The sequence below is a fragment of the Trematomus bernacchii genome, unplaced genomic scaffold (genome assembly GCF_902827165.1).
Source record: "Trematomus bernacchii unplaced genomic scaffold, fTreBer1.1, whole genome shotgun sequence".
Lineage (NCBI taxonomy): Eukaryota > Metazoa > Chordata > Actinopteri > Perciformes > Nototheniidae > Trematomus > Trematomus bernacchii.
The window spans coordinates 6,270,599-6,296,210 of NW_022987739.1; the positions used below are offsets into that span (position 1 = coordinate 6,270,599).

A 25,612-nucleotide genomic window follows, 5' to 3' on the forward strand; every position below is an offset into this window, starting at 1 on the left:
GATGTTAAGAGATTTTTGGCAGATGGTGATGAGGATCTGGAATTGGAGAGTGGTGCTGAAGATGAGATTGTCCCTGAAGTTGAGCTCTTCCCTGAAACTGAACCTGAGCCTCCAGCTTCAACAAAAGTACAGAAAAACTATGATGATATTCCAAATATTGCGCTTGCTAGTGTAAGGTATGGCATAGGGCTGAGACCAACTGCAGCTCTGATTGGTGCAGGAATCATCACAGAAGACAACACAAGTAAAGTGATTGATAAAAACAAGGTCAAGAGAGCACAGGAAAAGTTGATGAGAGAGCTGGGAGAAGAGTTTGAGGAGAAGTGCGGGGAGATGGGGGGATCTCCTGCATCCTCTTTGATGGGCGGATTGACCTGACAAATGTGATGATGGAAGCTGAGGGCAGTGACCAATCTTTTCCTGCAAAGATCAGAGAAGAACACTATAGTGTCGTTAGTGAGCCTAGTCACATCCTGTTTCAGCTGGACTGCCTCAAGTCCCAGAGGAAGGAGGTGCTGGACCTTGTGATGCCAACTGTGAGAAGATCCTCCAAACACTGCTGTGCTCTGAGGATCAGAAGGAGATAATTGAGGGGGTGATCCTGGCCATTAGGGGAGAGGGGGACCCAGACACTCAGCTGGGGGACTCCTCTGTCAGGACCAGAAGGACACCTGACATCAATTGTGATGCTTCCAGCATTGGGGACTTGATCAGCTGGTCAGAAGGTGTGTCAGAGCCACCTCTCACCTGCTTGCTAAGCACCTCGGAGGTGAAAAACGTCATCAAAACCCCCATGGAGGTACTCAACTGGCCTTGCCATACTCAAAGCATTGAGAGGGTTGTTAAAATGGTGACCGAGGCTTCTGCTAAGTACTTCTCACAGGAAAAGAGGGATGGAGGGATCAGAGCTCAGGAGACCAGCAGGAGACCAGCAGGAGACTGATGTCCAATAATGAGTCAGAGCAGGACTTGTGCAACCTTGCAAAGTTCAATAAGTCAGAAGATTGATCTTTGAAATCTTATCCAGTTATATATATGCAGTTCACCTGTTAATAAATATGTAAAAATGATTTGGCTTTGTCAATATAAATGATTTCCCTTATATCTTTTACTATCTTAGAGGTTCGAAAGGGTAAAATTGCCGATTTCGAAATACAAAACGATGTAGGTTAGAGTTATCCTATCCAAAGAATAAGCTCATATTTGAATTCCCCATAAAAAAACACATAATTTAGACACCCCTCATGTTAGGATTTCCTTCAGATTCATGTTGGCACCTGAGTATGACCCGCCCTAGTGTTACGTAACATTTCCTTGTTGGGAATTTTTCCGCCTCTGCCTCGTACAACCCGCAGCCAAATAACATGAGACGGACCATGCCTGCAGGAGCAAACTGAGTTTACAGAGGGTCCTTTTAAACATTTTCATCATGATTTTTCAAGCCCTTTTTGAGTGTATGGACTTCACTAGTTGGCTGTTGATCAGTTTTATAGTGTTACTCCTGACAGATGTGATCAGAAACTGGAGACCAAACAGCTTTCCCCCTGGACCCTGGGCTGCGCCTTTTCTAGGAAATGTCTTGATAGGATTTGACTTCAAATCAATGGAGAAGGTAAGGTGAACAGATTAGAGGACACAAGTTGATCTTTAATATCCTACAGGCAATGTGTCTTTCATAAATAAGCCTTTGCAACACTATAGGCTGGAAATAACAATAAATAAACAATAAAAGCTTGCAACTAAAAAAATGCTTTTGTTTTTGAATGCAGCTCTCTCAGGAGTATGGTCCAGTGTTCAGCTTGAGGATAGGCAGCCAGAGGATGGTGTTTGTTTCCGGGTACAAGATGGTCAAAGAGGCTCTTGTTATCCAGCTGGACAGCTTTATTGATAGACCTATTTTTCCTCTTTTCCATGCTATCTTTAAGGGGACTGGTGAGTATACCTGAACGAGAGTGAGAAAGCCTGAATATTTAATGGTGCAAAAGTATTGCAGTAGTGGTTTGCCTTCTCCAGGGCAGAACTTAATCTCTTTACGCAGTATCGAAATATTTAACCAAAAGTCATAGCCCAGTAAGCCAACTCACATGGGACAAAGTCTGTGGTCCATGCAGAATAGACTCTCCCCTCTGTGCAACAACAACACTGCACAACAACAGATTAGGGAGTGAAAGAAAGTGTTTCTTTTCAAGAAAGGTGCTCAGAAGTGATATCTAAAATCTGTAAAGGCAGTGAATTGCCTGTTTGCTTTGTTAATTTGCTACAACTGTCCCACAGGTATAGCTTTGAGCAATGGGTACTTGTGGAAAAAGCAACGGAAGTTTGCCAACACTCACCTGCGTTACTTTGGAGAGGGCCAGAAGTCCCTGGAAAAATACATTGAGGTGGAAAACACCTACATCTGTGAAGCTTTCAAAGAGGAACAAGGCAAGTAGAGATTGCTATGTAGAGTGATTTTATATCCTAACATAATTGTTACGACTGGGGCACACAAGAAAATGATAGGACCCAAATGCACGACTCCAGATAAAAGGACGGTTAAAAAAAGGACTTTGCTTAAGGTGATTTGCAAGGCAATACAAACACTCATAGTAAACATGGGGTGTTTCTCAATGTCGAGGACACTTCCTTGGTGGGACATGTCTTCCGAGTCAGGTCCTTCAGAGGCTAGGCAAGAATCCTTCCTGGCATTCGGAGAATGAAGGATGGAACAGGCTAGCAAGTGTGCAGGTGTGCGTCATATGAGAGGCCCCGCCTTAAATTGAGCGCGATTTGTTTGAAGACATAACTGATTTGCGAAGATCGAAGATGTACTTGAGTAACTGTATTTGGTAAAATTATAATCTCTCCAGGACAGAACCACTAAACTAACATAACACGTTCTCCTTCTGTTTGCAGCCTTGAAAAAGTCCTGGAGGATAAGCAGCCATAAGAAAATCATAAAATCACCATCACCAATCAATAATACAATTTGTATTCATATCATACTTGATGTCTGCAAACCTTTTTTACACATATTGGTGCACATATCATAAACCACAAATATCAACAAAAGAGGCAAAGTCAAAACAAGGTGCATTTTAATTATTTATTTAGGTGCAAAACGCTCTAAGGTCTCATTCAACCCTAATAGTCCGCTTCTCTGGTGCGCACCAGACGACAGTTTGTTACATTGTTTAATTTTTCAGAAGGTTCGGTTTGCGTTCACACGGGCAAAACTCAAACGGAATATAAACTTTAAACACAAGTCATGTGCACATTTACTACGCCACTGAACATACTTACATTTAAATGTGTACTGCCTGGATTCAGCCATTTTCCGCCAAAGATGTTGGAAATTGGTCCGTGCGCAAAGCATTGTGGGGCTTTTAACACCGCCGAGGATACACATGTGCATCCTCGAAATTCCCCGCAACGAAGGACTCAGTCCTCGGTAGAATTCGATGACGTAGCATTCTTGAAATAGTGGCTCTGAAGGATCCTTCCTTGAGAAACACCCCTGACATGAGAGAGGAGATTACCAAAGTAAAACAGGAAATGACAGACGACAAAATGGTTAGCAGACGCGGACTTGACAATATTAACTTAACCGAGAAATAATACTAATACAAATAAACAAGGATAAAAAAACTAACAAATCTGACGAGACACAACAATAATAATAATATATCATTACTTTAATTCAACATATTCCCAGGAAGGCCATTTAACCCCAATAACATCATAACGAATGGAGTAAGTAACATCATCTCGTCTGTGCTCTTCGGACATCGCTTTGAGTACAGCGATCAAAGCTTCCGCAGGATTCTGGACTTGGACAATGAGGCTATTAGGTTAGCTGGCGTACCTCAGACTCAGGTAATTTCTCATCTACTTTAACTAAACTGTGCTGTAGACCTATAACTAATTATCTGAGAGTTTGTCCCATCAACAGCTGTATGATGCCTTCCCTGGTGTGCTGAAGTACCTGCCAGGACCTCACCAGACTGTGTTAAAGAACTACACGGAGATCTTGGCTTTCCTGAGATCAGAAGTAGTGAAGCACCAGGAAGAGTGGAACCCAGAGGACCCTCGTGATTTTATCGATGTTTACCTGGGAGAGATGGAGAAGGTAAGATATTTGCACATATTTAGTATTTTAGTACAGTATATTACATAAACATGAATGGAAAAATGTATTCCATGGTGTTTTCTGATAAGAGTATCAGACAGACTTCTTTCTGCGGATTGATAGGACTGCACATCATCCTAAATTCAGAGCTTCCTTGAGTATTCAGATTTGAGTATTCAACCAAGCCGTGTAATAACATCAATGCAATGTTGTTGAATCTTTGCCAGAAAAAGGAGGATCCCCAGGCTGGCTTCAACATCGAAAGCCTGCTGATTTGCACACTGGACCTGATAGAGGCCGGTACAGAAACATCAGCCACCACTTTACGCTGGGCCCTGATGTACATGATGCACTACCCAGAGATACAGGGTTAGTATCTGTCTGAATCACATTGGCATTTAGAGTATTCTCACAGAGATTACAGAGTTTTTTGTGCTGTTTAAGGTTATAATGTCCAATGACTGCCTCCTCACTCAGAGAAAGTCCAGGCAGAGATAGACTCAGTGATCGGACAGTCTCGACAGCCCACCATGGCCGACAAGCCCAACATGCCTTACACTGAAGCTGTCATCCATGAAGTTCAAAGGATGGGAAATATCGTTCCCCTTGGAGTCCCAAAAATGGCCAGTAAAGACGCTACACTGGGAGGATACTCAATACCCAAAGTAAAGAACTATTTACCAGACTCGCCCATATATTATAGGTTGAGTTTTGTCCATTATTTTTACACAACGTGACATTTCATGCTTATTTCTGCAGGGAACAACTATTACTACAATCCTTACGACTGTGCTGTTTGATAAGAATGAGTGGGAAACTCCGGATACCTTCAATCCGGAGCATTTCTTGGATACGGAGGGGACATTTCGCAGAAGAGACGCCTTCTTACCGTTTTCAGCAGGTTTGCTTGATATTCCTCCACTAGCTTACAGACAAATTGCTACTAACATATTTCCTGCTATCAAGATTAGAGTTTAAAATCTGTTGCCTATTGTTTCCCGACAGGTAAACGTGTGTGTATAGGGGAGCACCTGGCCAGAATGGAGCTGTTCCTTATGTTCACAGTTCTCCTCCAGCACTTCACCATCTCCCCTGTTCCTGGAGAGATGCCCAGCTTGGACGGTGTGCTGGGTTTCACCAATTCCCCCCAGCAGTTCAGGATGCTAGCTGTGCCTCGCTGATTTGCTCCTATTCCACCTCAGGGTCACAAAACAGTCTTAAGTCCACGTTCGCTGCCAAAAAAAACTAAATCAGATCACATTTCTGACTCAAAACTTAAAACTAGTTTGACATGAAATAAATCAATATATAGTTTTTAGTTTTAAGGCCATTCACTCCCATCATCACCCACAGAGATCATTTCACACATTTATACATGCACGTACTCATGTGTATACTCACACATTTAGTAGCTTTGTAGGACTTTAAGATAAAAAATAACCGATTGCTAATGTAACAGTGAAATTACACATGCTACGTAGGTTTGCTAGTATTATTTTCACTTAGCATGAAGATCTTTTAACTAATTAACTAACAATCTACTGTTTCACAATACTTGCCTGATACAGTTTTGATTTATCACTACACTGACAAGCTTTTTATCTACTTGAACTTAGATAATTTAACGACATGGTCATTATGACATTCATGACCTGTCTATTAAGTGTTGCATAATGTTATGCAACACAATATTGCAAATATTTTCCTGCAGCAACAGGATATCAGATGTATTATATTTTCCTATATCCATTAGCTGGTTAAGTATTAGTTAAGCATGATTTTTTGACAAAATAAATCATAGAACCTATACACACAACTTTAAACCTCACTCACATGCCAACTTGAGTGAGATAACATTTCTAAATAAATGCCTACATACATGCTTTTAATTTGGTATACATAAACTTGTGAAATTATACTTAAAAATCTGTAAAATGTTTTAGTCTGTTCAATAAAGGATTTTAGTTGTACCCAAGAGTTTGCCTTTTACATAGTTTTAAAACATTAAGAGAAGTCAGGATTTTGTTGGAAATGGTTGTGTGGAGTCAGCTTAAATAACTTGACCCAAAGCCGGTTTGTTTGCAAAATATTGTAAGAAGTGTGACGTATCTCCTTATCTTTAGAATCATTGACTAACTTTCAGGAATCCATTGACATTTTTCTTTTGAAATCAGGTCTTTATCTGAATTCATCTGAACTCAAAGAGTCTTATCTGCCCAAGAAGACCTTTATCCCAACTGCACTCTATATTTAGGCTTGACTCTATTTACACTATGAACATCCAATCTCAGTATAAGGTTACTGCAGGACAGTGAAGGTTTTGCACTTTATGAATTTACGTTTATGTTGCTCATGAGTGTTTTCTGTCATAATACCATGTGTAATATGATGGCAATCTCAAGAGCAACGCAAATGATGTATTCAAGTAAAAACAAATATATTGCTTTCATATGAGAAAAGCTGGTCCACCTTAAAAGTCAGCTCACCTTAAGCTGCTGTTGTGTTGCTGCTAGCTTCGGGGCTAACCAGGGCCTGTGTAGAGGCATGTGGTCTCAAGGTATTATTAATATAGTAATACTAGTGAAATAAATATCTTAAACAAACTCCTAAAAAAGGGTCAATCAAAAAAGATGATTGACCCTGATGACAAATAACTATGCCAACATCTGACATAATGTTTAGGTACAAAAACCTTTATACAAACTTTGTGAATGATTGATGGGTACCATTACCATTACAAAACCGGTGTTTCATAAGAAAAAAGGAATGTCATAGCTGGGACCGTTCTCCTGCTGCTGACCTAGATCTCTTCAACATGTGGCTCTATCATTTTTTGCTGGGTTCTGACCTCAAGGGGTTTTTCCTGTTTACTTTTATTTTGTTATCATTATAGGAGAGTTCGTCAAACACACGAATCCTCCAAATTATTCTCCAGGACCATTGGCTCTCCTAATTGTAGGGAGTTTTTATTTGTGTCAAATTATTATTATTATTATTGTTATTATTATTATTATTATTTTTACAGCCATCGCAATCTTGTTTTTTGGAACTAGAATTGACACGAGAGGGTGGAGCTGGGTACAACCAAACCCTAGTTTCATAAACACACTGTTGATGGTTAAATGTGCAGCAATACAATGCCTAATGAGGCATCACAATAGCAGTTTTAAGCAAACCAAAATATTACATTGACACCTTGCTAATAGAAGATAAACTACGTTAAATATGTTAACTAAGCGAATTAATGTATAAAACCCAAAACAGACACTTTTCTAAACTGGGTTACTCCCCTAGTGACCCAGGTACTGTCTGCACCTGTTCCTGCTGGTAGTTACTCATTTACATGCAACTGCGCAAAGAATTAGTTAGATGCCTTTTACCCACTGCACTTTATAATTTGGCTTCACTTTATTTAAACCATGACCATCCAGTATCAGTATAAGGTCAATGAAAGACAGTGGAAGATTTGAAAGGTGTGTTATCTGATTGCTTAGCAGATATGTTTTCTCATGAGTTATTACCATCAAATTATAATGGCGTGCTAAGACTTTAATAATGTGACATTAGGTGCAATCATTTATACTATGACAGATATCTTGTTTACCAAGTAAAGTAGGTGTGTCTGTTGCCTGTATGGTCCACTATCTCGATGAACTTTGAGCACTGCCTGACGAATAGTTTTTTCCAGTTTTGATAGTAGTTTTTAGTGCAGGGGAGTGCAGTTTGGCTTCTTGCAAGGCTTGGACCTTTCTCATGCTGTTGGTTTAACTCTCCTTAAGGATGTGGCTTTATAATGTTTTGTCGGCTTTGGACTTCAAGGGGCTGTTCCTGTTTCTTTTCATTTTTATCATAATAGCCGATTTCCTAAAACACAGGAATCCTCCAAATTATCCTCCGGGACCAATGGCTCTTCCAATTGTGGGGAGTTTCTTCAGTGTGGACAGTAAACATCCACATATGTATTTTACCAAGGTAAAGTTGTGAGATCTATTATATGGTTTAGTCTGATGTAGCCTTTTATTTTGAATTTACAATAGGGTTAAGATCTTTCACATCGGGGTTTGTGGGCACTGTCAATGCAGTAGAAGAAGTTGAAAGCCATTTAATCATCTCGGTTAGTCCACTTGAAGGTTGTTTATTTGCGCTCTCCAGGAGATGTGAAACTAATGGCTGATACTGACTTCTGGTGTTCAAATTGTAGACATGGATGAAAAAGTATTGTCTTTGTACATCTGGTAGCCATTTTTTTCCCCGATGCATAGGTTTAAGCTATGAACAACTTATACAACTTAAAGGGGAATGTATGTGGTAGTGTTTTTGGTATCATCAGTGTTCACTCCTTGATTTACAGCTGGCTGATGTTTATGGGAGTGTGTTCAGCGTCCGCCTCGGCGGTAACACGATGGTGTTTGTGTCTGGGTACAAGATGGTGAAGGAAGCCTTAGTGTCCCAAGCCGACAACTTTGTGGATCGACCTCACAATGAATTGGATAACAGGTTTTACTCCGGAAACAAAAGTGCATAATTCTCTTTCTTTCTCTTATCTCATAGTCTTCAGGAATAACCTCCCTTCGACCTTTAACTCAAATCTCTGCTTATGCTTGCATCTAGGCGGTCTGTTTGTAAGCAATGGTGAAACATGGAAGAGACAGCGACGATTTGCCTTGTCTACCCTACGTACCTTTGGCGTGGGAAAAAACACCATGGAGCAGAGTATCTGTGAGGAGATCCGACACCTGCAGGAGGAGATAGAGAAGGAGAAAGGTGTACACAAAGACACAGATTCAGCTCATTATTAGCAGCTCTTTCGGAGTATAGCGTTGTCTAAACAGTGGATCCTCTCCTACAGGTCAACCTTTCAGCCCAGCAGGCCTCTTCAACAACGCTGTGTCCAACATCATTTGCCAGCTGGTGATGGGTAAACGCTTTGACTACAGCGACCACAACTTCCAGATTATGCTGAATTATATGTCTGAAATTCTAATGCTGGAGGGCTCTGTATGGGGTTCGGTAAGTCAGTCATTTTAATGTCGTTTAATCATTGTCAGATCATTTCTTTTTTTTAAGGATTCTTGAAGTCAATCCTTGTTAACCGTCTGAGCAGCCCATGTCTGTGCCCAAATATGTTCACATAAGGGTAAATATTATGTGGATGTATCTAATTTACAATTTGTTTCTACTGTAGCTGTATGATTCGTTCCCCACATTGATGAAGCACTTGCCAGGTCCTCACAACAAAATGTTCAGTAATTTTGACGCCATCCGAGACTTCCTCAGTCTGGAGGTAAAGAACCACAAGAAGGACCTGGACCGCAGTGACCCCCGGGACTATATTGACACTTTCCTTATTGAAATGGAAAAAGTAAGTTAACAACTGCACTTTAAAACACTTTGGAGCCCTTCATGTATATTTAGCATCCACTCACTACAGTGTCTTCTTTGCATCTCTGAATAGAACAAGGATTCAGACCTTGGCTTCACAGAGACTAATCTGGCTTTGTGCTCTCTGGATCTGTTCCTGGCTGGAACAGAGACCACCTCCACCACGTTACAGTGGGCTTTGGTTTATCTCATCAAATACCCTGATATCCAGGGTAGGTGACATGCTAGCACCACACTGAGCTAACTGTAAACACAGCAAGAAAACAACATAACTTGACATTTATTTGTACTTATAGAGAAAGTGAAGGCAGAGATAGACAGAGTGATCGGACACAACAGACAGCCCAGTATGGCAGACAGACCCAACCTGCCCTACACTGAAGCCGTCATCCACGAGATCATGAGGATGGGAAACATTGTTCCTTTAAATGGACTCAGAATGGCTGCCAAGGATACAACACTGGCTAATTACTTCATTCCCAAGGTTTGTGCAGCCCACAATCATATTTAGTCTGAAAAGGATTGTATCTAAAATGTGGGTGTTGTTGTCAATGGTTGGTTATGAATCTTGTTTTTTAGGGTACGACCTTGATGCCAATCCTGACCTCTGTGCTGTTCGACAAGACTGAATGGGAGACCCCAGACACCTTCAACCCTGGACACTTCCTGGATGCTGAGGGAAAGTTTGTGAAGAGAGAAGCTCTCATGGCTTTCTCTGCAGGTAATCAACATTCACCTGAATCATAACATGAACTAGAACATACGTTTTATCCTTAGATGTTACACTTTCATGTGAGTATACGTTTGTGCACTCTTCAGGGAAACGTGCGTGTCTCGGAGAAGGCCTCGCCAAGATGGAGCTATTCCTGTTTTTCGTTGGTTTACTGCAGAAGTTCTCCTTCTCTGTTCCTGATGGAGTAGAGTTGAGTACAGAAGGAGTTACTGGAGCGACACGAGTACCACACCCCTTCAAGGTTTATGCCAAGGCTCGCTGAATCATACAACATCTCACTGAATAATTTGAATAAACAACAAATGTTTCCTCATCCACTGAGGGCTTGGTGTTCTTTGCCTTTACAATGATGTGTGATAAAGTTGTTTTTACATTGAATACACAAATTAAAAGACATTTCTCTTTGTCGTCATAATGTGTAATAAATTCATGAAGGTACTATCTGTAAATTGTATGTCATGTATAAGTAAAAAAAACTGTAATGATCTGATTTCTATCCATCTTAATACATTTGTTATTAAAAAATATGTTTTGATTTGTTTCACACACCTGGTGTAAGTCTTTGCTTAAAACACAAAAGAACATACACTCATCTTCTTTTTCTTCTGCTTCTCCTTCTTATTACACCAATTAAGTGTCCTCAGAATATTCCTTTAGCAATAAACATCTACAAGGAAAACAGGCATCCAGCCACACCACGAGCTTGAGCAACATAAGGCACAGTGCTTAGACTTAAGAATCCCTTCCACTTCTATGAGGGCAACCAACACACAACCTGACCTTAAATGGCCACCTGGCTGATTTCCAGAAGAGGCTAAAAAAGGACAACTGATAAACTCAGATTGTGGGCAAAACTGTGAGAGCAGGAGACTCCAAGTGTCCTCTGGTTAAACGAAAGCTTTTTGGTTAATCCTCAACAGGTTAGTCGGCTAGAGTTCTGGCTGAGGTAGACTTGCTGTTTGTTGAGCACTTTGAGTTTGGGTAAATAAAACCCTTTTTTAAAGTTACCCTGACTCTGTTATTGCTGCACTACCACTTTTCCCCAGTCCTAGTAATTGTTTGTTAGATTAGTTTTATTGTTTTATGTCTTATATATATGTATGTTCCATTGTTGGAGGAGCAAGGGACTTAACCCTTGTGTTATGTTCACATTTCGCACCCTTTGGTAATGTTCGGGTCAAATTGACCCGGGACATGTTTCAGGGTAAAAAAAAAATACAGAACAAAATTCAACATGCACAATTCCTTATATATATATTGTCTTTAACTCATTCCCCAACAATATAAATGAAATATATGATTCGTTTTTGAAAATACTCTTTGCTAGATCAAATTTAACAATGGAAGTGTCCATCGTTTTTTGTGATAAAAATGTAATTTATGTTAAAAAAATATACACTGTAATAAAAACTAGGTTTACATTTTGCTCATGCTTTTCTAGGACAAATGTAAATGAAACTTTTTTTCATTAATGTTTATTAATTTTAATCTGTCATATAATAATCAAAGCCCTGAAGGAAATAAAGCAATTTAACAGCAATTGAAACACAAGAACCACACATCCGAAAGTATTTGGCTGTGAAATATATAGAGATGATGAAACATCCATATAAATGACATACAGTAGAACAGATATAAACACAAAGCAAATAAAAACAATTAACAGTCACTATTCATAAAATACAGTATATCCAAAAAATATATTGATGAAGTTCTTCTAAAGCATTCCACTCACTCTCATCCATTATTAGCTCCAAGGCTCTCTGAGCAGAATATCTTTTGGCCATTTTGCTGGTAGATAATTGTAGTTCTGCACTATACACTGTAATGTGAGGTTATGTCTCTGTTTAGTCCCTCCTCCGGCGTGCAGGTGCGAGGGGGACAGTGCGAGAAAATGTAAAATGTTTATACATATCTGGAAGATCTAAAATGTTTATAATGTTCTAGGATAGTTTTGTGTACACACTACAAAGGGTAAAGATCAAGGGAAAACAGGATCAAACAGCTTTTGTGTGTGTGTGTGTGTGTGTGTGTGTGTGTGTGTGTGTGTGTGTGTGTGTGTGTGTGTAGTTTGTGTATTTCTGTGTGTGTGTCTTTAGTTTGTGTATTTCTGTGTGTGTGTGTGTGTGTTTAGTTTGTGTATTTCTGTGTGTGTGTCTTTAGTTTGTGTATTTCTGTGTGTGTGTCTGTCTGCAGCCAGGGGAGAGAGGAGGGGTCAGGGACCGTCTACAAAGTGCAACGCTGAATAAAGATACTATACTCAATAACTGCTCTGTTATAAACATCACATTTTAAATCACACAATAATATACTGTTGCTTAAACTACACATGCAACTTTGCGAAAATAGGTGGTTTTAGTAGTTTATTTGCAGTATTTTCTTCAGCGTTGCACTTTGTAGACGGTCCATGACCCCTCCTCTCTCCTCCGGCTGCAGACAGACACCTGTGTTATGTGTCCAGCTTGGAGGGCGGCCGGTGTGAGGTTGTTTTGATGAAAATTGGATTGTGGATAGTTGTTTACCTTATTACGGTAGTTAGTTTGTGTTTTAGCAACGTTTTGTTTATGAGTTATTGATCCGTTCCAGTTCCAATCTGTCAATATAACTTCCTTGAAGATCTGCTGCAACGACCCCTCAGCCCCCGGGATAATTTCATCTTTATTCTCCTAACATAGCTACTTTAATCTCGTAATTATGACTTTATTCTCCAATCTTTTCTTTTTTGTGTGGCCCTAATCCTCTGTCGTACCAAGGTAATGCTGGAAGGAGAGTTATATGTTTAAAATAATAAAGATTTAGTCTTAGCTCAATTTTCATGTGAGAAAATGTTATGTGAAAATAACCATTAAACTTGGCTCATTGTTCACTGTGCAAGGTGCAATATGTCCTTTTGTATCAGCTTTTAAAAGGTAAAGCTCCAAGTAGATGAGCAGTCTTCTAGGGCAAATTTTGTATTAGTGATAAACCAGTTCGGTCACTTTGCTATAAAATGGTTATCGGTTCTTTTCATATCGATGATGTAATTGCAATTAGCAGTGCTGCAAATATAAGCATTTACTTGCAAATGGATTTAATTTGTCTCGGAAGACCTGCTTGTAGTATACCCCTCTGGAGAGTATTAGAATGTGGTTCTACATTTGCATGAAAACAACAGATTGCAAACAGGAGGCAAGCAATAACCAAAACACATTAACATACTTTTAAGCTATATATCTATGGTGCACTATATTGTCTATTAAAATATTACATCACAAATCAGGTATTCCTATGCTGTTGTGCAAAACATTTTGTCCGTTTATAAAAGGTTTGTTCTTGTAATGCACAATTCAACACGTTTGTGTAAAGTTATGTTCCATTTAATCATGTTTGTCCCTTTAATACACTTCAGTGACATGTTTGTGTGTTGTATAGCTACTGTCCTCACAAATAACCATTGTGTCATGGGCGGGGCTTATGCAGCTCATTATCTGCTGTCCTCTTAATTAAGCATGGTGTCAGGTTGTTGTATTTTGAGTTGTGCTATGTGTATGGGACATTTGAAGTGGGATTTGTGTTGTATGGCTCAAAATAGATTTTTTGATATTCAAAACATCTTTGTAAAGCTAGTGGAAAGGGGTGTCCACCTAATGATGGAAAAAACGTGTTTGGGTCAAAGTGTCCTTTTAGTTCACAAAAACCTGCATGTGTGTGTGTGTGTGTGTGTGTGTGTGTGTGTGTGTGTGTGTGTGTGTGTGTGTGTGTGTGTGTGTGTGTGTGTGTGTGTGTGTGTGTGTGTGTGTGTGTGTGTGTGTGTGTGTGTGTGTGTGTGTGTGTTTAGTTTGTGTATTTCTGTGTGTGTGTCTTTAGTTTGTGTATTTCTGTGTGTGTGTCTTTAGTTTGTGTATTTCTGTGTGTTTTTCTCTGTCTGTCTGTCCTGGTATTGTATCCGGGTCAGATTGACCCGAACCTCTTATGAAGGATATAAATGCGTGTGGGCATTTTTTCATAAGTGGAAAAAAATAAAAACAATTCCACATGTCCTTCAAAATAAATAAGCCCCGGCCATTGAGTTTCAGGTTGAACGAAAATATCCTTATATTTTTTTGTATTCATTGAAAATGGAAATCGGGTCAATTTGACCCGAACACCACACAAGGGTTAAGATTTCCATCTCCATATCTACACTGTACCACAACAAAAGAGAGAGGGTTGAGCTCAGTTCAACCAAACACTGAACAATAAAAAAAATTGGGGCGACCAAATTGTTCAATTTAACTTATGTGAAGAGTTAAAATGTAAGGACAAAAACTCAGACAACACACAAACTGGACAACAACGTAGTAGTGACAAGTTAATCAGATGGTAGCCTCAATCTTGTCCTGCTTTATCATCTATTTCACTGTAAATAAATAGGACCTAATTTACTAAATTAATATCATGCTGTATGAAAAATACTTGAAACTGTATTGAGACTAAGACAGTGAGTCTGTTGCCTAAGACAATCAATGTATGAGAACCAAAAAGCACACCTTTCTAAATAGACTACAAGTTTGCCTGTGTCTGACAGCACAACAGAAAGAGTGAACTTGGGTTTTGATCATGCTGACGTGGTTTGTGCTGTCTGCACCTGCACCTGGCTGGTGGTTACTCATTTACATGCAACTGCAATATGAATCAATTAGATGCCTTTTACCCACTGCACTTTATATTTTTGGCAAAACTCTATTTACACTATGAACATGCAATCTCAATGATGATGAAAATCAGTGGAGGTTATATAATGTGTATTAGAACATTGCTTAGCTGATGTTATATTATTATTATTATATGACTTTGGCATGATAATACTTACATTATTACTACTTGGTATCATCATTTGTGTGATGAGAGAGATATTTGCCAAGGAAAAGGTAGTTGCGTCAGCAGTGGCGTTTTTATATGTACAAAAGTGGTGGGGCACAAAAAACTTAGATGTCTATATATAAGCTTCTGCAGTGACGTGCAGTGAGGTTCATGGCTGCTGAGGCACTGGCACTGACTCTTCAGGTTTACAAATATTATATTTTGACCTAAACCAAAATATAATATTATTTTCAAAAGCTTTTTTTGTCTGATGCTTCGATTAATTTTAAACAGACAGTTCAACAAAAGGATACCCAAAAAATGTAATTTTATCATTTAAATATTGAATTGTTCTCTCTTAGTAAGATCCCATTTTCAACGCCACTGTGCGTCAGTAACCTGTGTTGTTATCAGTGGCGACTGGTCATTAGGGGCAGGTGGGGCACAGCCCCACCTAGTGTCAGCAGAAAGTATTACAAATAATGATTACAAAAATGCAAAAAAATAAATAAAAAAAAATATAAAATATATTTTAAGATCATGTTTAATCATCTGATTCGTCTGTACATTGCTGTTTTAGTCTGTGTTCTTCTAATTAGTGTGTCTACAGTCACAGTGTGTGCCTATTGAGCTGTTTAGAGCCATGTGGGACAAAACCTGATTATGCCCCTTCCTCTCGCTGTGAAGTCAACGGTGACTGTAAAAACTTCACTGCGCATGCTCAGAGTATTTTGTAATGAAATGTGTGTGGCAAAAAAATAATGACCAGAGGGGCACGGAGCTACCATCCCCACCATACGTCATCTCAAATCATTCAGAGCTGATTGGCTGTAAGTACGTGTGCCGCGAAAAGTGTGGTGTGTGAAGAGGAGACGAGAGAGCTGCAGTGGCGCGTCCTAAAACCAGGAAGTAAGCACAAAAAAGCAATGAGATTTCTCCAGAGGATTTTAGAAAATAGCTCGAAATAAGATCTGTGGGAAACGTACCTGTTAGATAAATGCACGTTTTGATTAGCCGGATAACATCCACATGTCTACCCTACTTTTATAATTTTTTTATCATAAATCTATGGATTAGATTTATGATAGACTTTTGAAACTACAAGAACATAAGGAGGACTTTTACAAAAAAGTAATAGAAATGTTTGTCCAGAAGGATAGGAAAATGGACTTCATCTTCAAGTCAAGGTAAGACCGCCATTTTATTGAAAATGGGATCTTACTAAGAGAGAACAATTCAATATTTAAATGATAAAATTACATTTTTTGGGTATCCTTTTGTTGAACTGTCTGTTTAAAATTAATCGAAGCATCAGACAAAAAAAGCTTTTGAAAATAATATTATATTTTGGTTTAGGTCAAAATATAATATTTGTAAACCTGAAGAGTCAGTGCCAGTGCCTCAGCAGCCATGAACCTCACTGCACGTCACTGCAGAAGCTTATATATAGACATCTAAGTTTTTTGTGCCCCACCACTTTTGTACATATAAAAACGCCACTGGTTGTTATGCAAGTCCATCACGATGACCTTTGAGCCAACTGCAGAGTCTGAATTACTGATTTGTTTTTCGGGTTATCTGTCCTGTAATGTTAGAAGTGTGTAGTGTAGGAAAGTGTGCCTTCTAGAAAAACTTGAACCTTTCAACTGCTGCTGGTTTAACTCTCTCTAATAATGTGGCTTTATAATTTGTTGCTGGGTTTTGGCCTAAAGGGTCTGTTCCTGTTTATTTTTATTTTTTATCATAATAGCCGACTTCATCAAAAACAGGAATCCTCCAAATTATCCTCCAGGACCAATGGCTCTTCCGATTGTGGGGAATTTCTTCAGTTTGGACAGTAAACATCCACACGTATATTTTACCAAGGTAAACATGTATGAAGGTATGTTTTCATTTGTGAACAAGGGTAATTATTGGATTATTGTAACTCTTTATTATCAGGGTGTACCAAAAAGTCCTGGAGGATAAGCAGCCATAAGAAAATCATAAAATCACCATCACCAATCAATAATACAATTTGTATTCATATCATACTTGATGTCTGCAAACCTTTTTTACACATATTGGTGCACATATCATAAACCACTAATATCAACAAAAGAAGCAAAGTCAAAACAAGGTGCATTTTAATTATTTATTTAGGTGCAAAACGCTCTAAGGTCTCATTCAACCCTAATAGTCCGCTTCTCTGGTGCGCACCAGACGACAGTTTGTTACATTGTTTCATTTTTCAGAAGGTTCGGTTTGTGTTCACACGGGCAAAACTCAAACGGAATATAAACTTTAAACACAAGTCATGTGCACATTTACTACGCCACTGAACATACTTACATTTAAATGTGTACTGCCTGGATTCAGCCATTTTCCGCCAAAGATGTCAATATGGGCAGTTCTCATTTCATCAAATGTCCCTCCTCGACTCCCCTCCTTGACTCCTATCCTCGAGACTTAGTCCCGCCCACAGGAGATGCGAGCGGAGGAGCCGAGGAGGGGGGGAGTCGAGGAGGTATGAGGTGTGATTTGTGCCAAAGAACAGATAACTAAGCTCACTGAGCGGAGAACTGGCGTGTCAACGTGCGCCAACGCCTCCATCAATTTTGAATGGGTTGACGTACAATACAGGCGACGTCACGACGTTGTCAGACGTCAGACGTCACGGCGACGTATCATAGGTGCGCTCAAAGTACGCGCTCACGTGGCGGCGGCGTAGCTTTGAAAGTGCTATCTTAGATATGCGTGTTGATAACGTACGTGTGGATATGTGCGTGAATAACGTACGTGTGGATAAGCGCGTGAATAACGTACGTCTCGCCTCCGTTCGCATTGTATAGAATTATCCTATATTATATTTTTCGAAGGATTCCGCTCCTAGTTTGGAGAGTGTTACAGGTAGCCTACACTTTCTCATCGGCACAGTATTGGTATCAGAAGAGAGGGGAATAATAATTAATAATCATTAGTATGAGAATATTTGCTGGTGTTGTACTCGAGACCGGTCTCCAGACCACTTTTTAACGGTATTGGTCTCGGAATCGACTGCATTTGGTTTCGTATTGTCTCTGTATCGGACCTATAGGACTCGAGATGTTATGTCAAGACCGGTTAAGACCACGGCTGTGGCTGGGGATGTGATGAGGATCGGGAACCGAAATCCGGTTCCGATTTGGAACAAATAACAATTGTCCGGTACGGGGATTAATAAGAGTTGTGTCTAGCAGCTCTCTCTCTCTCTTTCTCTGCTCGGGAACAGCTGATTGCTGCACGGCGATCAGCTGTCCCTCCCTCCCTCAAGGTGTGTGTGGGTGTGTCTGTGTCTGTGTGTGTCTCATTCACTGTCCCTCAGGTTGTAGCATGTTTCGATTGCCAGTTTGTGGCTTGTATGTCTTGTGAACGCAGCGCTGGCATGATGTGATGTGGCCTGCTGACATGGCCTCTAATAAACACACAGGACTAAAATAATACGTGTTTAATTCAGCCCAGATGCAGTGACTGCAGGCCAAATCAATTAATGCGGCATTTATTGAAGGTGTTCAAAGTTGCACCGGTATGAAGCGCAGTGAGAACCACGCACCTGTCAGACCAGACCTTTATATATACAGTCTATGTGTCAGACTAGCGAATGGGCACATTTACATTTCAGGAGAATAATGAAGATGTGATTGGTTGTTCCACTCTCCGTTTCTCACGAGACGAGCGCGCTGCTGTTTACATTAGTGTGGACTGGACCGACTGAAACTGACGGCAAGATTAATTATTGTGGAAGGATGGACCCCCATCCTGCAAAAAAAGACAGCGAAATGTGCTAAAATCACTGATTTATTCAGAACCCCCCGTATTAACGAAGCAGAAAGTAAGTGAGCGAACATTATGAGCCACATTTCTTTCTATATTGTAGCCTGATGTGCACATCGACTGTCAACAAAACAGTTTCTCAGTCCAATGCTAAGTTAGTATAGGCCCTGTGTGACTGGAGACTAAGGCTACACAAAACCCAAACATGTCCTTAATGTTACTCAAGGCAAATATATGTAATATAACCGTTAGACTGCAGCTAACTGTGGGGCTACAAACCCCTCACTCTGTGAGTGAATAACTTGAGATGGTTATGTTGTCTAAAGGGGAGACACTCATTATGGTATTAGGCCATGCAAATACAGGGTCAACTAAGTGATAAAATAAGTGTTGCATAATGTATGTTCTTGAATAATGTTATTTCATAAATAGTTGTTAATGTAATGATTACATATTCTCCTTATTCAGTTCCACTATCAGATGATGCTGATGGTGATGACCCTGAGGGAGAGATGCAGAGCTCAGTGGACAGAACTGGCAGGTACAGAGGAAACTGTTTCAATAGGCTATGTCTATGAAAACACTGAACAAAACAAAGGAAATGTAATGACAACAGTATAAGCAAGCTATGTTCATGTTCTCTCAATAAGTTACTATAGTTATTGATCACAGTTTAATCCATTTGAGGTCCACCCCCAAATAAAACATGTTCACATGGAAAGGTTCCCAAATACATATGCACACCTTTTTTTTAACAATATCCTATGTCCATATGTTTCTATTTAAGTAGTAGATTCAAACTGTAGGGCTATCACTACGGGCAGCAACGTTGTAAATATTGATGATACATCCAGCAAAACGCCCCCAAACAAAACTGGTAGTGGCCTGGCTGGGTGTATAATTCCCGGCCTGATCTATGGTCTCAGTCCGGCCCTGCTGACACATCACACACCTGTACGCTACACACATTACTGATTAACTGATATCACAATTGAGTTACTCTCTTTAAATAAATATACTGTAATTGGAAAATAATCATGTGTGGTGTCCTTGTTTTGTCCGTCCTTGAGCCAGGGCTCCCTATTGTTGTATAGGTTAATGGTGTGTGTAACACAAACATAATAAATCATTGGATAGTGTTTCTATATAATAGAAATAAAGTAATGTATTAAGACTCAGTGCGAGTTATTACTTTCTTCCTTTACTTGGCATTCTTCAAAAATATACAGACATTGCAGCACATCGTTTCACGTCTTTGTACAGCCTTTCTCAGCAGTAGAGTGCAATGTGTTGGCGAACCTTTGTTTCCTCCTGACAGCTCACTTAAAGGTATATTCAATTCAATTCAATAGCTTTATTAGCATGACCTCAGTTACATATAGTATTGCCAAAGCTCTGTATAGTTGCAACATCTATACAAAATATATATATATACAATATATATATACTCCCCCTTGTGGCCAAAGGGGGACACAACTCTTGTCTTCAGAAGTATGCTTGAGTGCAGCAAAATGTAGCACAGTGACTATTTTGTCAACTCAACATCATAAAACAATACATATTTTAGTAAACGGGACATTATAATCTCCACACATTAACTCTATATTTGCCTCTGCCATGGTGCTGAAATGAAATAAAATAAACAATATATAGGGGTTGCCTCTTCTCTGAACTTCTCATTCCAGAATTGGAGGACATTTCATGTCCCCCATATACAAAATCTAATAATCCATGCCCAAAAAGCTAAGACATGCACTTGTTGTGTTAAATATACTTGTATTGAGACAAGATGCATATAAAGTTGTAGAAAAAGTGGTTTCAAAATATTATTTAAAATATCAAATAGCTCTCGAACACCCCCTAAAATTGCCCTTTTCTCTTGTCCCAGCTTCTTGGTGACCAACTTGCATGTCAAATATAACATTTAAAATAGGGTTTTTATTTACTTTTTTGGTATTATTCTATTGATATATGTGTCTTGTAATGGTAAAATCAATTTGTTAAATCATAAACACATTTTAAATAACAGTAATTTTGCACAGAAGGTGTGTCCCTCAACATGTGCGCAACCCTGTTACCGAAACCTTTTTAGCCTGGCAGAGGAAGTGAAAAAACTGTTTGTCGCATGACACAGTGGAAAGGACATGTGCTACTACCATGGGTAGACCAAAACTAAGTCCTCTCTTTTATTTGTAATATATTTCCAATCTTGTCACTCTTGAAGGAGTGTGGCACTCATACAACCCTGTTACTCAAATTATGAGACTAAAACAAATTAATTTCAAATGTATCTTTCTTTAGTTAAATATCTAAGTGTGTCCATTCCTTGACAATAGCATTACATTGTGCAGCTAGCATTAATTCCTGAGGTAAAAGCTAAAATTAGCATTGATTTTCAACCCTGTTACTTGCAACCCTGTTACTATAATTAGAGTAACAGGGTTAATTCTTCATTGGAAAATATACATTTGATGCCTTAGCTGGGCAAATCACTTTTTTTGATGGTTTATTATCTGTTTTTCCTAAATACATAACAAAAAATAATAAAATGAAAGGTTCATTTTTCAAAAATGTTGGTGTCTAAATTGTCCTCCAATTCTGGAATGACCCGTATACTGCATCCCTCCAAATCAAATAAACCATAAACAAATACATACACATCGTGTTCACTGCAGCGATCTATTTCACACACAAAACTATATGAAAACTTGGTGATATACAGTTTTCTCCTGGAGACCAAGGGAAGACAGGCTTCTCCTGTTTTTTCAGCCTTTGTTATCATTTTGATAATTAAAAATATATATTCTTGTCTGTGGTTGTTTTTTGCATTCAGGGCATACAAGAGGTGTAACATTATTTTAATACCAAAACTATATTGAAATAGATTCTAGCTTGAACAGCAACGTAGCTGTAACATTACTGGGTTATTTGGTGATGATAACTAAGTAAAGTAACTTCAGACGCAGACGTCACGTAGCTTCTCAGACGAGAGGGGTGGCGACGAGAGTGTCACGTTACTTCTCTCACGGCATAGTTCACGGCATGGTAGGCGACGACCGACACGATTGTCTGCTCAGTGAGTTCGCTCTTTGGCACAAATCACACCTCATAAGGAGGGACATTTGATGAAATGAGAACGGGCCATGGGGTGTTTCTCAATCGCGAGTAAAGCTGCTTCAGAGCCACTATTTCAAGCATACTACGTCATCGAGTGCCGCCGAAGTACTGTTCCAATCTCCAGTATACTTGGAAATCTACCGAGCCCGGCGTACTCCGTTTGGAGAAATATCGAGTCTGCACATGAGTAGACTTCGCGGTCTTAAAATCCCCACAATGCTTTGCGCACGGACCAATTTCCCCAAATCTGTGGCGGAAGATGTAAGGCGGGGCCTCTCATATGACGCACACCTGCACACTTGCTAGCGTGTTCCACACTTCGTTTTCCGAATGCCAGGAAGTATTCTTGACTCGCTTCTGAAGCAAGATGCTCGGCAGACATGTGCTACCAAGCAAGCGTACTCGCGATTGAGAAACACCCTACGTCTCGCTGCGGCCGCGGCAAGTACACGACACGACACGCCCCCTACACGACACGCCCACCTGACACGACACTACGGTGGCTGAGAGATCGTACATGGCAGATTAAAAACGAATTGCAAATGTTATTGTAGCATTTTAAGCAACTATTAGGCAAATAAATTAATAACCTAGTCTATCCGTTTGAGACACAACAGTATAACTTTCAACCCAAATCATTTTGTCAACAAACGTTGGTTTAGTAAACTTTTTTTTAATATATAAAATAGGTATTAATGAGATAATCTATTCATTATGTTTGTCTAACTGCTACACATGTATTTATACATACATGTAGATATTTGTGAACATCTAAATATAGTTGTTTTAAGATATACATAATCACATCATGGGGTCATTAAGGACCAAATTAGGAGGGCCAGTCAGGCCACTAATGAGCTCAATCATTCACATGTATTATTATTACTTTATAAATTAAAAGTACTAGGGGTCTATTACAAAACCTTTGAAGGAATCGTCATGCATTCTGAATGTTTCTGTACTTTAAAAACATCATGGCTCAAGATCCTGTTCTTGTTCAAGATTATTCATACTCATTTGTGAATTTAACATCCATATTCACTCAAAACTGAAACACCAACATTTTTTTTGAATGCATTGCAGGCCTAAAGCTCCACGTCAGTGACCTATATTTTAATTTCTTCCATCAAACTTTAAAAATGGCGAACAGCATGTTTTTAAAGATTTAATCTTTTAAGAAACAAAATATCAACTTTGAACAGAAGGGTTTAAAAACACGTTTTTAATGCAAATAAACTTGAAACATAAACCTATTTGTCATTTCAAAATTCACTTGTCTTGTCTGCGTGAAAGGCACAGTAGGCTATGAGCGAATACATATCAACATTAAAAAAATGACAAAGTCGTACAATATATACCATGTGCTACTGTCTAGGATTAAGTATGATGAGACTTTTCAGCCCGTGACCCCCAAAATAACAGTGCCAGAGACTGGGCGACCCCCGACGGTCGCCAGTGATCTCCAGTGTGCTGGGCAGTGTGGCGGCGGAGGGAGCCGAGGGCACCACCGGAGGAGAGGCGAGCGATGACAGCAGCATCACCGTGGTGCAGGTCCCCGCACAGACTGAGGGGACTTGTTACACCAGTGTTAATTTCTTCAACGAAAACTATGACGAAAAATGTTCGTCAACGACCTTTTTTACATGACTAAGACGAGACGATGACGAGCTAAAAATAGATTCTTGATAACGAAAATTTGACGAAATGTATATTTAGTTTTCAGAATAATATGATATGTTTTATAATGATTGATCATTAAAGTGTTCTCAAAGCTAGTAAAGGTGCAGCTAGTTTGAAGGACTTTGTATACTGCAGGGTAGCTTGTGAATTTACTAAAGTCTGAGTTAACACTTGATTATATTTCACATCATTCATCCACATCTGTAAAGTAACTAAAGGTATTAAATACATGTAGTGGAGTAGAAGTACACCATTTAACTATGAACTGTAGTGGAGTAGAAGTACACAGTATCAAAACATTTAAATACTCCAGTAAAGTACAAGTACCTCAACATTTTACTCAAGTACAGTACAATATTTTAACATAATTATACATATTTCATTTATTTCACATTTAAATAAAGCAATTAATTCGGTTAACAATTTGTTAGTTTTTTTCTTTAAAAAATAACAAAAAGTAAATACAAGAATACCGTTAAAGTACCGGATCGATAAGCAGTATTGATAAGACTAGTAGTACCATAGAAAACCTTAACGATACCCATCCCTAGATATTACACAAGTAAAGTGTTAAGAGAGTGAAATGTTGCTTTACGAATTTCAACACTTGATGCTGTCACCTTGATTCCAATGTCAGAAACGTCGGGTTACGTATTGTAACGTCGGGTTACGTATTGTAACCCTTGTTATATAAACACAGGCGGAGCCCTCTACTGGACTCTATGGGTACTACCTTATCATGCAAGCATTCACCTACTGAGATTTCTATAGACGTAGCCGGCCCCGGGGCGGGCCTACCTGAATGCGTGCGCATCTCACTTCCGTATAAAAGGAGGCCTCGCCTCCTGACCACTATCCCACACCACTCTTCAGCGAGCGGTATAGGACAGACAGTGCCCCCAAGGTAGAGGGCTCCGCCTGTGTTTATATAACAAGGGTTACAATACGTAACCCGACGTTATATCTCTCACAGGCTCCGCCCTCTACTGGACTCTATGGGTACAGTGGGCGGAGCCCCGATGTATGCACGCACTGTCGTCCAGCACACCGTTCCACCTCACTGTCCCTGACCGGCTTTAGCAGCCACTGCGCCTCACTCACCTCTCCCTCGGTTGTAACCGTGGAGAAGTCCGGGCTGCGGCTGATAGAGCACACCCTGACGCGCTTGCCTCAAAAAAAAGTGTGCTCAAAAATAGTGCTGAGGACTCCCCTACATCTGCCCATAGACAGACAGGGAAAGTCTGCAGCCCTGTATGGGTTCACTATGCACTCTCCCTCCTGAGTCCCTAAAGAGCACGGGGAGAACGCAAGTGCCCCCTATGTCCCCCCACTCCGCCACTGACCCTGTGCAGAGTGTGTAGGGACAATAATATGGAGGGCTCTCCCCCTCCTGCCCCCAGGCAGGTGAGGGGAGCCCTACAGCCCTGTAAGGGCCCAGAGCGCATTACATCACCCCGCGACCCTCCAGGGGTCCGGAGAAATGTAAGCGCATTTACGTCCGGGGAGGGGGTCAGATGCCCACTGACCCACAGCCCCCCCCCTCCTCACCAGTCCTGTGTTGCCGCAGCAAGTACAGACGATGAGAAAGAGCCAGACATATCCAAGAGATAAAACATTATGAAGGGGCCTGGCGTTGACCAAGACGCCGCCGTGCATATATCTTCCACACTCACACCGCTGAATAAGGCTGTTGATGCAGCCACAGCTCGTGTGGAGTGCGCACGGACCCCCTGGGACAGGCTCTCCCTGCCTGCTTGTAGGCGTGTGCAATGGTTTCACAAAGCCAGCCTGCCAGGCGTTTCTTGGACAGAGCTTTTCCAGTCACCCCGCCCCCGAAGCACACAAACAGCTGTTCAGTGCGTCTCAGGGTAGCTGTGCGCTCTACATAATATGCTAATGCGCGCACCAGGCAGAGGAGGTGTAATTTAGCTTCTCTAGCCCCCCCATGGGGTGGAAGACTAAAACCCCCCAACTGAATA

At 40.1% G+C, this 25,612-nt stretch overlaps 1 protein-coding gene and 1 pseudogene across 2 annotated transcripts; both read left to right on the forward strand.

Annotated features, from left to right (window-relative positions):
• Nucleotides 1-1,291: 1,291 nt before the first annotated feature.
• Nucleotides 1,292-25,612, forward strand: part of LOC117495393 — a 39,886-nt pseudogene continuing 15,565 nt past the window's right edge.
• Nucleotides 7,798-10,771, forward strand: LOC117495386 (cytochrome P450 2J5-like). 2 transcript variants are annotated; one of them, XM_034146601.1, is made up of 9 exons: nt 7,798-8,080; nt 8,460-8,625; nt 8,708-8,872; nt 8,958-9,118; nt 9,294-9,470; nt 9,564-9,702; nt 9,787-9,974; nt 10,070-10,211; nt 10,310-10,771. In XM_034146601.1, exons 1-9 carry the CDS (start codon nt 7,889-7,891, stop codon nt 10,483-10,485), a joined length of 1,506 nt encoding a protein of 501 aa, XP_034002492.1. In that variant the 5' UTR covers nt 7,798-7,888; the 3' UTR covers nt 10,486-10,771. The 2 variants fall into 2 exon arrangements, with proteins under 2 accessions (XP_034002492.1, XP_034002493.1); XM_034146602.1 differs by having other exon boundaries at nt 8,720-8,872.

Excerpts from the sequence above, each read along its gene's own strand:
- LOC117495386 (XM_034146601.1), top strand. The coding sequence starts at position 7,889 with ATGTGGCTTTATAATGTTTTGTCGGCTTTGGACTTCAAGGGGCTGTTC. Across the intron at positions 8,626-8,707 it reads GTTTTACTCCGGAAACAAAA|GCTTGCATCTAGGCGGTCTG; the intron begins GTGCATAATTCT and ends ATCTCTGCTTAT. Across the intron at positions 10,212-10,309 it reads TCTCATGGCTTTCTCTGCAG|GGAAACGTGCGTGTCTCGGA; the intron begins GTAATCAACATT and ends TGCACTCTTCAG.